We start from the raw sequence: 15245 nt of genomic DNA, 5'->3' as shown, positions 1-15245 counted from the left end.
GTTTACAGATTAGATGTTTGACTGTCTCCTCTCCACAGTGTCTGAACTGATTTCCAGAGGACCTTTAATTAAAAACAAAATCAACCGTGACATCATCCGAAAAATTAATAAAAGCTGAAATCACCAAACGCCGCGGAAGTCTGTGTTTTTCACTAGAGCTGTATTGTGTGAGTGCGTGTGGAGTTCAGCTGAGACATCCACTATACTAAAAAATCCCTTGCCCTTTTCCTGACAACATTTCCACAGCCGTGGACCTCCAGTCTGCTCATCCCCCTTAAACTCCACCTCCATCTTCGTATTGGCTCTCCATGTCTGTTGCGTTCCCTTCTTCGCGTTGCTGTTGGATAATGCCTCTGTCCGTCCGTGTAACTGACACGAGTGGAGCTTTAGTCTCCTCCCAGCGGCAGCAGACGATATTTGAGTGGAGACCAGTGGATTGTTGTACATAGAGCAGATTCAGTGTCGTCAATGGGAAGCACGCGAGACGGTGGCAAAGCTAGTTACGGTCTAGATTGAAATCCACAGCTGCACCATGCTCTCCAGGTCTCTCCCGTGTCTGTGGATTACGTTTTGCCTTCATTTATGCTTTTATGTAGACAGCGGTGAAGCACAGAATGCGAAGGAAGGTAAGTTCCCAAAGTTTTCCTCTCTTCCACCCCACTGCAGTTGGAGACGACATTAACATAAATATGTCAAAAATCAGCACATCGCGTCCTGACATTGAAAGAAAAATATCTCTTTTTGCTTTTAGTTACTCGGAATTTTAATGTCAGGTGATAACTGAGCAGGCATAACAGAATTGTCTGCTACCAGGCTTTGGTGTAAGCGGTCTCTTGGTGTTTTTACGCACGGCAACTAAACGCTGTAGAATAGGCGCAGAGGCTCTAGTTTTTTGGGGTTTTTTTGTTCCAGCATCAGTGGGTAATCGGTACAAATAACCTGCTTGTTATAGATTAACGGTCTGTCAGGCATAAGTGGGTTTATATCTCAGCAGCAGTCTCGCCTCGCTGGAAGTGAGTAAGCCTTCTATCAGGACGCAGTTTCGGAGCGTTATTTCCTCCAAAGTGTCCTCGGCTTTTGACAGTCGTGTCTGTTCTTGTTTCCTGGAAGGAAAATCCAGTGGAACGATGCGGAGACATGATCTGCCTTAGACTTTCAAGTCGTCTAGAGTCAAGGCAATCGAAGACTAAAATGGAAGGGAATTCAGATACACGATAACAGCTAATAATTGGCGCCTTCATTTAGCCAGAATTGAGTTAAATGACATTTTACGATCGTGTTAGTAAAAGCATAAAGTCAGCCGCAGGAACTGGTGTTCATAGCGGAAAGTACAGTGTAATAACCGTAGATGCTGGAATGGTGTGAGGAATTGTAAATCACAGGTGAATGCGGGATTTCGTAGACCTCCATCAGACGTTTGATTTATTTTTTTAAATATGCAAAAAATAAACAAATAAGTAAATATTCATTTTATTGATTGACTTTTCCCCCGGCGGTGCACCGTGGCCGCTTCCCTTCCCCGTCGTGATGTAGATGTCTGCTAATATTAAATACAATTGAAACAACTTCCTCCATTTTTCGGGAAGCCGCCGCGGTGCCGCTCTGCGCTCTCGCACGCGTCCCCACTGCCCTCTTCGTCGCCGCCGTCCTTTAAAATTGCGGAGACGCCGCATGTCACACATTGTTTCGCTGTAGTTTTGTGGCCGTCTGCAGCTCAAAATAGCCTTCATCTTTTTGCACTTGTAAGTCCAGGGTAATAAGAGCTACTTTCTTCGTAAGGCAACAACTTTCATGCTAAAATTACTTTTAATTTTAAAAAGGAAAATATATAAATTAGATACAAATGCTTATTTTTTTTGTAGTGATTCCTATTACATATGTTTCGTTAGTGTTTTTCATAGTGAGCTAGAAAGTTCCAAGCATGAGGACCTGTCTGCTGCAGTGTATACCTTCCTTTCTGCGTTTCTATTTTGCTGCTGGCAGAAATTAGGTCGCGGGTTTGTGCTGTATAGACGTGCGGCCTATCAGTAATTCCAAGGCCCGATGCCCCGGTGAGATTTAACCACCTGCTTCTTGGTTTCCTGTCACTAGTGATTCTACTGGACTCCAAGGCACAGCAGACAGAACTGGAGTGGATCTCCTATCCTCCCAATGGGGTAAGTCTGCAGAACCGCATCGAGTGCATGCGGATGTGCTCCATATATCTGGATTTTTTCCCCTGCTATCTGTGATGTCTCACATATGTGATAGGAATAATAATATGTATGTGCTATAGTCCTCTGCTCAAGAGAGGTCTGTCCTGAGGAAAGATGGAGCATGCAAGAGGCTGTTTTCTGCAGCTAAACTCTGCCGGCTTTTGGCATTCAGAGCACAAAGGCCTCAAGCAAACCACTTCTAACTTGCTGATTAAAGTGTGTGTGTGTGTGTGTGGGGGGGGGACTTTTTAAATAAATAATGTGAGCACCAGCAGATAAACTGAGCACCATCATTCTTTAAAGATGTGCTTGTGCGATAAACGGATAATCTACCTTCTCTGCAGTTTTTTGTATACAAAGCTGTCTGAAATGACTATATTTCATAAACCTTTGTCGTATTCGTTACAGTGTAATCACCTGCAGTTTAAGTTTCTTCATTAGACACCTATCTCTGTTGTTGCTTTCACATTCAAGTTTGTTTCTGTGTGGATGCATTCATGTACAAATCTGTGTTGTGTTCTTTCAGTGGGAAGAGATAAGCGGCTTGGATGAGAACTATACACCCATCCGAACATACCAGGTTTGCCAAGTCATGGAACCCAATCAGAATAACTGGCTTCGGACTAACTGGATAGAGAAGGGCGATGCCCAGAGAATTTTTGTGGAGCTGAAATTCACCTTGAGGGATTGTAACAGCCTACCTGGTGTGGTGGGCACTTGCAAGGAGACATTCAACTTGTATTACCAGGAAACAGATTCAGAGGTAGGACGAAGCTTACGGGAGAATCAGTACGTGAAAATAGACACAATTGCAGCAGATGAAAGCTTCACTCAGGGTGACCTAGGCGAGAGGAAGATGAAGCTGAACACCGAAGTGCGCATAATTGGCCCCCTGTCCAGGCGGGGCTTCTACCTGGCCTTCCAGGATGTAGGAGCGTGCATCGCCCTGGTCTCTGTCAAAGTTTATTACAAGAAGTGTTGGTCTATCATCGAGAACCTGGCCACGTTCCCAGACACCGTGACGGGATCAGAGTTCTCCTCGCTGGTGGAGGTCGAGGGTATGTGCGTGAGCGATGCCGAGGAGGAAGCCGATAACTCTCCTAAGATGCACTGCAGTGCTGAGGGGGAATGGCTAGTGCCCATTGGGAAATGTATATGCAAAGCTGGATTTCATCAGAAGGGAGACGCATGTGAACGTGAGTCACTTTCACTCATTTATTGATTTATTTTTTATGTAATTTTTGAGAGAAATTCTCAGACTTTTTTTATTTAACAACATTTTATAAATAATTCAGTTCATTTTATAAATGAAAAAAATAAGGAAAAAAGGTAATGAACTTAATAGTATGTGTGATTAGATTATGCAAAACAGGTGAATGACAATTTAGGCACCAGTGGACGTATAGTTGTGTGTGATAGTAGGATTACATGAGCTGGTTTGACAGGAATAAACTTGCATAAAGTCTAATAATTTGATTTTGTATTAAGTGATTATGAGGGTTTTAATTTATTGACATGACTCTGTTGACACTAGGATTAAATAATATCTTGAGTTTAGCTCCGCAGTTCCCAACACTTCTCTCTGTGTTACTGGCTGGAAGCCAAGACAATCACTAGCAGAATATACAGGTCTAGAGGAAGTCCATCCAGTCACTCAGTATTCTCTGTGACCCGGCCAAATGACCCAGACAGAGTGGGAAAACAAATTGCCGCTGTCCTGTGGCATTTCGGCCTCGGGATATTTATGAAGGGAGGCTGGTTTTTGGATTGTTGTGGTGCCGAGTGTTCCACTACAATTACCGATAATGTGCTTTCTGTCACTCTGAACTCCCAGAGGATTACTTCCAGTAGACACCTGACTTGAGCGATAGAAATCACTGCAGATTAAAAGAAGGGCGACTTAGGTACTTGGGTCACGGAACCTAAGCAGCGCCCCTTATTAGCCAAACTTTTTCTTTTTTGCAAAGCGAGCAACCTCAATCTAAGCAGCTTATAAGGAGCAGCAGCCAGTAATAATTGAACGGAATGCGTCTAAGAACAAATTAGTGTCCCTGGCAGACAAGCTTTTATGCCATGCTGTCATCCATTAGGGACCCCTCTGAGGGAGGTGTGCTAATGAAATATATTAGACCATGTAATTTAGAGCAACACAGCCTGCCTCAACTTGTGCTAATGTTAGGAGGCTATCGCTTATCCGACCCCACAAAACCCCTTCTTATTGTTCTTTTGTTCTTATACGCACACATAAGATCCGATTGTGCACTCAGGTTGAAAGAAAGCACACAATTTATTTCCATGGGGAGTGTGGTGCAGCAGAACAACCAACTGCTCCGGGTTGTCAGAGTCATTTTAACTACCTTTTATTACATCTTGGTACAGAGTCCTCACAACAAAAGATGGTTGCATGTCTCTATTAATTAATCTGTTAAAGTGTCAACTACAACAAATAACCTGCAGATGTGGGCAACAGCACAATGAGTCTATCCTTTAGTCGTTAAAAACCCGAGGGATGGAGGCACCTTAATGCGTGTGCCGATCAAGATTCCAGTCTTGACACTGCACCTTTATGAGCTTTATCTCTACTGAGGCATGAGATGCTTTTGTATTAAGGGGTAGTTAATCTAAATAAAATGAGAATCACAGTGCACCATCAGCACTTCTTCCAGTTGCTCCACTGACATCAAATTGTCCATTCAGTAGTTTCCACCTAGAACAATCTAAAAGCTATTCAAAGTATTTCTATCAGCTGAACAGCAGAGCAATAAGTCCAAGTATCTGTGACCGTAGGAAGAATAAGTGAGATCCTTGAACCAGTTTGTCTTAGTGCCGTAAAAGTAGCCTACTTTATCTTGTGACTTTATCTTTTTCTGTTGATATGTTAACTCCTGGACTTTTAATGTGAAGAGTTAAAATGAAGCATTGCCAACATATGTCTGTTTATACATTTGGTACATTGGAAAAATGTATTATACAGAGGGGCAAAGCACAGGGAAGTTTAGTATTTTCTGTGTTGTACTACTAATAGGTTCAGTTTTTGCTTTCCCAACTCCTGACAGAGCAAACATCTGAGTGCTCGTTCATTTTAGTGGTTTGGAAAGTTTTAATGATTTTTGCAAATCTAAATGATTCTGCAGTTTAGTGAAATACACTTTGCCTGTCAAGGTCAACCAGTCCTAATCCCAAACCCTGTGATCTCTGAAGATCTTTCTAGTTATTGTTTTTGGCTGAGATAAAGCCCTATTTGTGAAAAGGATACATGTTTGAAATAATGTTATCCTTCAATTAAAGTCTCATACATGTATTTTGGCTTTCCTTTTATTCTGCTATAATCTTTTCATTTGGGTATGTTAGATAGGGACAGATTGCATAAAAAGTGACTGACACTACACCTAACCGTTAATGGGTTGTTGACATTCTAGTTGTTCCTAACAGGTTAAAGCCACTTAAGGATCTAGCCAGGATTACAGTGGTCTTGTAAACATGTGAAAATAATTTCCATTACATTCAATCTTTGCTGAGCATGTGTTGCCTTGAATAATGACAACCAAAAGGTGACTTTGGTTTGTAGTTATCTGACAAGCACTTATTGTAAAGAAAACTGACTCCTTAACACACTTCTTAACTGGCCTGTTTTAGAATGAGCAACTGTGCTATGATTATAAAGCGGGCACTGGGAGGGTGGGGGTGGAGTAAGCGAGTTGAGCTGTCACTCATGTAATTTGAGGAGCCTCTGTGTGGATGCAAAGGCCTTCTCCAAAAGTTGTTGTGATCCACTCATTCATCATCTCTGTCCCCACCCCCATCCCACCCCACCCTCACCCACACACATACACACACAAATCCCCCCACCCCCCCCTCTCGGTCCGTTGTTAACTCTTTTGTGGCAATCTGCGCCGTGTTCGTTCAGTGATCTCAGCGTAATGGCTGTTGAAAAAGGCCAGTTGAAGTGTCCCCGCAGCCTGCGAAGGCTTCATTTTGCAAAGAAGTGTGTGTTGGGAAAAAAGCGCCCATTCATCTGCTGGTTCTGTTTAGCGCTGGCCACTGGTGGCAATGGAGCCACTGAGTCGTTTAAACAGAAAGAGGGCCCTTGTGGGAGGACACTGGTGTCTTTGTTTCACTCAATCCCGGGAATGTATGTTGTCCAATTTTGACACATCGCATCATTGTGGTACTAAGTAACCAGTGCCTGAGAAATGATTAACTGTTGACCCTGTCCCAGAAAAGGGAGAGACTGCTGTCTGGTGGAAAACAGATAAAACGGGCCATATCTCACTGCTATCGGTGCATGCTAACTAGAGAACTAATGAGAGGATACAGCATCCTGTAGATGCTGGCACCATCCATCTTGACTGTCAGGGAGTTAGACAGAAGTTAGTAGGAGACTGATTGATGATTAAACCCCCTGAGGGAAAGGGCTGGGATCTGACCGCGACAGCTTACGTGTATGGAAGCCACCAGGCAGCCAGGTCTAGCTCCAGGCTTGAAGAAAAGGCTGTATTTAGCATTTCAAATGAGGCCAAGAAGTCAGGAGGTCCTCATACATCTTGATGCTCCCTTGATTGATAAGGTGTGAATTTAATACACCAAATGGCTGTCTTTTGCCACTGCTCTGGAGCTTAATTATGCAAATGATAGGTATGTGTCGAATATCACAAGAGACCCAAATGGACCCAAATCACTCAAGATTGAAATAAATTGGTGATGGATGGGATTGCATGCTGTCACTGCCAGTGCCTGTTTCCTGTGAATAGTAGCATTCTTTCTCAGCCTCGGGCTTTTTCCTACTTGTTGTTTTGGCCTGGCAGGTAGCAGTCTGAGATAAGATGTATTATTTTCTGCTCACAATGTTTCCACCAATCCTGTTGGCACTACCTTAAAAGTGATCACTTAGGGAAGGACCCCGAGACAAAAACAAAAGCATTCAGCGCTGTGCCCAATAATAACGTAATAATTAAAGTCATTTATCAAGTAAAAAGCTAGACATCGATAGAATAGCTGATTTCATACAATCGCAGGTGGAGCCATTTCTGAACTTTTGATTGAAAAAGAATTTTTTTTTTTTTTAATGCAAGGTAATTTTGAAAAATGATCTAATAATTAAATTAGACCATGTCTGGAGGTGTTGTGCTTCTTACTTTAACCAAATTCATTGCATTTTTTTTCTTCTTTTTTTTTGCATGAACACTCTACTCCTCATTTCTATTTTCTAGCATTTTGAGGCCCTTCAGTATTACCTCCAAACTCTGCTTCTCTGTGCTTTATATAGGTGGAGAAAATTATACAAATAGGAATTGCAGGTTCCGTAGAAAAGAAAACAGTGCTTTAGGTCACTAAAAAGGGCAATATTGTGCTACATTTCAGCTAAAGTTACACTGCTGAAAACAGATGTAGAATTTACTTCCTGACAATTCCTATCCAGATGTTCTGCTTTAATTCCTGCTCATTAGCAGAGACTAAACCGCAGTTAAGGCATGAGTAAGGAAACTATGTTTGAAAATCGTGATTTGCCAAGCTGGAATAAATGGTACTTGTATAACGTTCATATCCAGAGCCTCATTTTTAAATATCCACTACAGCATGAGAAGTGAGAGCCTGGGTTAGTAAATATTAGTCTGAACATTAATATTCTGATTACTTAACTTATTCACACATCCTGAAAACTGAGTGCATGCATTAGACTCTTTGAGCAGCATTAAAAACAAGTTTCATGAAGATATTTAAGCTTTATACAGGGAGTGCAGAATTATTAGGCAAGTTGTATTTTTGAGGAATAATTTTATTATTGAACAACAACCATGTTCTCAATGAAACCAAAAAACTCATTAATATCAAAGCTGAATGTTTTTGGAAGTAGTTTTTAGTTTGTTTTTAGTTTTAGCTATTTTAGGGGAGATATCTGTGTGTGCAGGTGACTATTACTGTGCATAATTATTAGGCAACTTAACAAAAAACAAATATATACCCATTTCAATTATTTATTTTTACCAGTGAAACCAATATAACATCTCCACATTCACAAATATACATTTCTGACATTCAAAAACAAAACAAAACAAATCAGCGACCAATATAGCCACCTTTCTTTGCAAGGACACTCAAAAGCCTGCCATCCATGGATTCTGTCAGTGTTTTGATCTGTTCACCATCAACATTGCGTGCAGCAGCAACCACAGCCTCCCAGACACTGTTCAGAGAGGTGTACTGTTTTCCCTCCTTGTAAATCTCACATTTGATGATGGACCACAGGTTCTCAATGGGGTTCAGATCAGGTGAACAAGGAGGCCATGTCATTAGTTTTTCTTCTTTTATACCCTTTCTTGCCAGCCACGCTGTGGAGTACTTGGACGCGTGTGATGGAGCATTGTCCTGCATGAAAATCATGTTTTTCTTGAAGGATGCAGACTTCTTCCTGTACCACTGCTTGAAGAAGGTGTCTTCCAGAAACTGGCAGTAGGACTGGGAGTTGAGCTTGACTCCATCCTCAACCCGAAAAGGCCCCACAAGCTCATCTTTGATGATACCAGCCCAAACCAGTACTCCACCTCCACCTTGCTGGCGTCTGAGTCAGACTGGAGCTCTCTGCCCTTTACCAATCCAGCCACGGGCCCATCCATCTGGCCCATCAAGACTCACTCTCATTTCATCAGTCCATAAAACCTTAGAAAAACCAGTCTTGAGATATTTCTTGGCCCAGTCTTGACGTTTCAGCTTGTGTGTCTTGTTCAGTGGTGGTCGTCTTTCAGCCTTTCTTACCTTGGCCATGTCTCTGAGTATTGCACACCTTGTGCTTTTGGGCACTCCAGTGATGTTGCAGCTCTGAAATATGGCCAAACTGGTGGCAAGTGGCATCTTGGCAGCTGCACGCTTGACTTTTCTCAGTTCATGGGCAGTTATTTTGCGCCTTGGTTTTTCCACACGCTTCTTGCGACCCTGTTGACTATTTTGAATGAAACGCTTGATTGTTCGATGATCACGCTTCAGAAGCTTTGCAATTTTGAGACTGCTGCATCCCTCTGCAAGATATCTCACTATTTTTGACTTTTCTGAGCCTGTCAAGTCCTTCTTTTGACCCATTTTGCCAAAGGAAAGGAGTTGCCTAATAATTATGCACACCTGATATAGGGTGTTGATGTCATTAGACCACACCCCTTCTCATTACAGAGATGCACATCACCTAATATGCTTAATTGGTAGTAGGCTTTCGAGCCTATACAGCTTGGAGTAAGACAACATGCATGAAGAGGATGATGTGGACAAAATACTCATTTGCCTAATAATTCTGCACTCCCTGTAATGCCCTGGGCAGTTTTTGTTTTGTTTCCATTCTTCTCAGCTCCGGTTCATGCCATTTTCACGGCTTGTCTTAGCTAGACATGCCATACATTTTTAGCCTAATTTAGTCTCTGTAGACACAGGACCAGATGGAATGCCAGTTGTACTCTACCACAGAAATTCAGACATTTTTCATGAACTGCTCATCCTAGAACATGTAAAGGTTATCAACACTTGGCAGGAAAACAACTGTGGGAAAGTGATAGATTGACACAAGAACAAGGAATTAATTAATTAATTAATTAATTAGATCACATTGTTTCATTTAAAATGGATGCAGCTGGATCCCTTTTGATACTTCTTTTTTGTATTTACCTCTAGCTTTGATGCAAACAAGATGGATTTCTAGTCTTACTGGCTCACCATTCTGAATGGAAGACATGTGTGATTATAAGTGCAAATTGGACCAACCGGCTATTTCATGTCAGCATGGGAAAAAAAAAATCTGACCTGCCAGTTCAAATTTGAGACCCTGCGTTGCACTGCATGAATAGAATCCGAGTAAACATTCCTCATTCTCCCACAAACAAAAGCATATGGTCAGTTAAAGACTTTGTAACCACCAGAAAGGGAACGCTTTGTGATTTTGCGACAGATAGCGTTATTTCCAAGGTGACACTGGGGTCCACATTTGGCCATGCGTGAGGTCAGGGAATATTAACTTCATTTACACATGGCTGCAGACCAGCACAGCACCACAATGGAGGCCTGCCTGTTGTGTTTAGTAACGTGAGCACCCAGGCTGACAGAATCCTGTCAAGAAGAAGATGGATGTTTGCACAGTTGACCTCTGCTCACCAGCAGAGTCACCTCTCTGGCTTCCCTCCCCCCTGCATGGCAAAAGAGCCCCCCTCGCAGTGCAGCGGCCTTCATCTTTTCTCGCTCTTCCATGCTGTTGTCCTGCTTATCTACCCAAACTGTGGCACAGATGTCTTTTTTTTTGTAATTGCTTGGTGCTGACTGCTAGAGAGGGATGTGGTCAGACAGGAGAAGTCCATGTCAGAAGACATTGTCTTTGTTGTTCTCTGTTGTGTCCCCGTGGCATGAGGGTGAAAGTGATATGTGACGAGGCCTGGGGTCTTGCCATCTTAAGAGGCAGCAGGGAGGGTAGTGTTATCAGTGGGGCTGCTCCTCTGGGAGGCTTCAGACCACTGGCTCTTTGGTTCAGTCTCCCTTTAAGAGGAAAATCAATAACTTATTACATAACTTCTCACTTTTTCCCCCACTTACACCCAGAGGAAGAAGAACTTAAGATGTGCTGAGGATGGCTCTGTTTCAGGAAATTCAGCTGTTTCTTTTGGATCGTTGTCTGAAAATAAACCATTCTCTGTGAAACAGGAGTTGACATGTTTAGGAATGCAACTGCTAATTATGTTCATTATTAAATTATCTGATAATTACTCAGATTACCTGATTAATTGTGCGGTTTACAAAAAGAGTCAGAAAATAGTCGTGATTCATTTTCCAACTGTTGATACAAAAGTGAACCAGCCCTGTAGGAGCAGATCTGTACAAGCACTCATCTGAGGCCAAGCTACTCCCTTTGTTTCAAGGGAACGCTTTGGCCACAGACTAGTGTTTCATTCCTTTCTGTCATAGCTCTGGAATTGGAGAGGGGTGGGTGGGGGCAGGTTAGAACGGTAGATAATGCTCAGTTGCTGACTGGGGACATTTTCAGGGCTGATTTCGCTTGGGCTCCTGGGGGGCTTTCGATCGGTCAGACCTCTGGACCCCATGTATTCATCCTGAGAATGCAAAGTCTTGGTCTCATCTGCAGTGTCTTTTAGCAAGGCTTCTTTTTAGAGGTGGCCGCCTCCTTCGTAAAGGTAGCCTGCACGGCTGGGCTTAAGGACCCACTCTCTTGTTTCCATGTGAGTTAAATGAACTAAACAAAAGACGATTAGGCAGGGACATTTTCCATGTCACTGAGAATCCATTTCAAAAGCTCACTCCGCATGATAACTTAAAGAAGCAGAGGCCTCTTAGGAGGTCTGTGTGCAGACTCACGATGCAGGCCAGGCAGTTTGAGAGACCATTCACTGATGTAATGCGTTTAATCTTCAAATACTTTTTTTTCTACCAAGACCACGAAATAAATTAGCAGTTGCAATGAAGGAGAAAACAGGTGATTGAGTTTGTTGTTTGCCATTTGTATAGCTGTCGGTGAGGGCTCTGATGAAGTCAATTCCTCTGTGAGGTTCAGCTTAGAGTTAATCTGAAAATGTAATTCTATGTTTCCTTTTCAGCAAGACAAAACCAACTACATGCTTTCTATTTTGGGGATAAAAAATAGACGTGCCCTGTCCTATAATATGACAACAAATGAATGTTATTTCTCGTGCTCAGCTGCTCAAAGGGGGAATTTTACTGAGAGTGATCTAAAACAAATATTAATGAGTTTAAACTTTGTAAAAGCATTCCTTTAATTGCCACTGTAGGAGAATTGGCTTAGATGTCTCCTGCACTTTTTAACTTTGATTTTTGTGACTTAATCAGCATCTGGCTTTGATCTTTGATGTGAACAACCAAAGCAGGCACTTTCTTCAGGTTTTCTCTGCTTTTGGAGGGCAAAGCTGCATGCCCTCCAACACAGCGTACGGCAGAGCTAATCTTCTTTTTGTTTCTCGTGGAAAGCTACTTATCTCCCACTAAGCACAGGTACCTCCGATGAATGGGCTGGTTGTGCAGATGTGTTGAGAGCAGCAGCAGCCAGACATAATCATTCCAAGTATGTTGGGGTGGGAAGGGTTGGTGGGGGAGAACCATCATAACATGACATCATATTCTTTAACCATTTTGTATGTGTTTTTATGTGGCTCCTATTCATTCTTTTTTGGCTCCGATTGTTGAATGCCCTTGCTTCCCTGCTTCTTCCAAAGCCTTTGGGAGGTGTCACTGTTCAAAATGAGCTTGTTTGAAAAGGGTTTGACATTGAAACTCTATCTCTGCCCCATGAAGAGATTTTTTTTTTTTTACAAAAGTCTTTGTTCTCATCCTTTTCTGTGTATTTCTGCCACTGTTTCCCCAGGCTGGGCAACTGCCTTGCCTCTCATAGGTGTGAGATTAACATGTCTGTGGGCAAAACCCAGCTGCTGAGCGTCTCTTTTTAACTTATAAATCACTGAGGTGTAGAGTGGTGCACTGGACTCAGAGGAAAGAAGAAAAAATTCAAGAAATGCTTGCTGCTCTGCTTGTTATTCCTGTGATCACACTCAAAACCAAAATCATGTTTGAACTGGGAAAAATACAATAAAATTATAGACCAAAAAAAACCTGACAGTGTTTTATTAGAGGACTTTGGATACCTCATACCTAATAAATAACGTATGTCATCCTTGAAGCTGCACTCGATTTTTCCAAAATCTTTGCAGCTAAAAAAATCCACACATCACCTCTGCGATGAGATCAATTGAACTGTCCTTTAGCTTTTAAAGTAGACGAAATATACTCGGCTTGGATTTTTCCAGGTCTGCATGTCTGCGTAGCTCTCAGATTACTCTAAAGATATACTGCCTCTTACATTGCGGCGGAAAACACCACAGGCTTTAGTCCATAAAAGAGATGCAGCCATAGTTCAGCATGCATAAAGCGCCTGATGAAAAACAGAGCCTGATGAATTCCACGTCGAGGCCTACTATTTATTGAGGCAAGGAACATAAGTCACATCTAATCACAACAATGCACGTGCACAGCTATGTCAATGCATAAGAAATAAGCTCAGAGGAGGACGTCATCGGCCCGCTCGGTTTTCCGAACATGTCATCATCCTAATTGCATGCCTCGAAAGTAAAACTTAAAAACGTGTAGTTGGATTTGGGTTTTTAAATAGCATTTTATGGTTCCCTGAATATGCAGCTGAAATAGCTGACAGACCATGTTTCTGACAGTATTAATGTTAGCAACAGTAGTGCAGCGTAACAGAAGCGATCGAGAGAGAGAGAGAGAAGAAGAATTTGTTTTACAGGTGGCTCTTGGCATCGCACCACCCAAAATATGGCGGTAGGACAAGGTTAGTCAGGGGATTCAGTGCCGAAAAAATGTCTTTTACTTAAAAAATTTTTTTATATTACTTGTAGAGTTGGTAGTTTTTCATCAGCAAATATATTGTGTTTAGGGAACATTTAACATGTAAGCATGGGTAGATTAAACTGCCATGGAGAAAAAAATGAGCAGTCAGTCCTATATTAAAGCCAGTTCCTCACACTATCTGGGAAAACTGTCTGGTGTTTCTGTCCTTAAATATTTTAGCACACCCATTTAGGAGTACAAATCTTATATCCACAACTCTTATGAAATAAGGGCCTTGAAAACAGATTTCAAGCCATATCCTTAAGAAAGAAGGTGTGAACAGACCACCTATTTAGGGTTAGGGTTAGGTTTACAATTATCCCCCAAACTCTGTAATCAGCTGCAGAATATAAATCAAACTTCCAGCAATACACAGCCTTGTGTGCCAACTGACAGTGAATGTCAGAATCATGCAGACAATGGAAAAGACACTCGGAGGAAACAGAGTCATAAACCAGAGGCGAAAGGCGCCACATATGGTACCATACCGTGCCTGTGTTTAGAGTCGATATTTATAAAGACATTTCCCTATCGCTGTGGCTTCGGCCACAGAAAACAGTGGGGTTTTTTTTTTTAAATAAGAAAATAAACAGTTTCTCTTATCACACTTGACCCGTTCCACCTGGCATTCATCAGTGGCTGTGCATGTTGGTCCTGTCGGCTGCTTTCCTCCCTCTGGGTCTTTTATCACTCTAATGGGGTGCTATCTCCAGGCTGCTCTCTCCGGGTCTCTGCAGCCCAGCTCGGCTCACTTCAGCATACATTCTTTCCACATCCATCCTGACACACGGGCGGATTTAACACATAATCAGGCCGGACGGGAGGGCAGTCGAAGAAGAAAGGGGGAAGGCCTGGCCCTGACAGGACTCATCATGCGAAGACTGTGGAGACAGAAAGGCCCGCACTAGTCATTCTCACTTTGGCTCTGGCAGTGTGCAAAAAACAGACAGAGTCTCCCACATTCCCACACTCCAGCTCACTTTTAGACCTGTCTGCAGGAATATTGAGACAGATGGGGGGGAAACTCAATATCCCAGCTGCCCTGTTTGGACCAAGTTGTCCCCTCTTTGCTCAGTAGGAACAAGGATTGTAACCTTAATTGGATTTGTGGGTTGTAAGCAAGTAAGAAGATCAGCTTCCAATTCTTTTAAGACAGACTATCATTGGCAGATTTTTCTAATACTGGCGGAAATATAAGATATTTTTGAAAGCAATCAAATATCACATATTATTGCATGGTATACATACCTTATATGTAAAGATCCCATCTATTCACATTGATCTGCTTTGTCACACGAATCTGTATAATTATCATTTTTCCTCTATCCATATCCACACTAGTTGTCATCAATACCTTTACAGTAAGTCCTAAATACTATATATACATGGATCAGAAACAAAATATGACATTTATAGCTCATTTATCTGGGCAAACACACAGAGCCACCTACCTCATTCCTTAGAAGGACATACAGCACTAAAGATCTGCTTTTGTCTAGGCCTGTCATGGTGTCTGGTCCAGTTTAAGGGCACACCCAAACCATCATATGCAACAGTGTTTGAACTCTTGCACCACACTCTGCCTCTCTGTCTTCTTGTATAAATCCTCATTTCAGATCTGTTTTGCTCGGAATATTTTTTGTGCATCAA

General features: G+C 42.2%; 1 protein-coding gene across 2 annotated transcripts in view; it reads left to right on the top strand.

The window, feature by feature from the left end:
- The first annotated feature begins 400 nt into the window (after positions 1-400).
- Positions 401-15245, top strand: part of epha7 (eph receptor A7) — an 87788-nt gene continuing 72943 nt past the window's right edge. Inside the window, exons 1-3 of one of the 2 annotated variants that reach the window (XM_005946343.3) lie at positions 401-626; positions 2092-2156; positions 2722-3391. In XM_005946343.3, the coding sequence (XP_005946405.1) occupies positions 533-626; positions 2092-2156; positions 2722-3391 (829 nt within the window). In that variant the 5' untranslated portion in view covers positions 401-532. The remainder of the gene's footprint in view (positions 627-2091; positions 2157-2721; positions 3392-15245) is intronic. The other variant, XM_005946344.3, reaches the window with a different exon arrangement.

This window comes from Haplochromis burtoni, unplaced genomic scaffold, assembly GCF_018398535.1.
Source record: "Haplochromis burtoni strain Fernald_Lab_line unplaced genomic scaffold, NCSU_Asbu1 Contig_103, whole genome shotgun sequence".
NCBI classification, from domain to species: Eukaryota; Metazoa; Chordata; class Actinopteri; order Cichliformes; family Cichlidae; genus Haplochromis; species Haplochromis burtoni.
The sequence above is the reverse complement of the archived record's forward strand: the minus strand, read 5'-3'. Positions and strand labels throughout refer to the sequence as shown.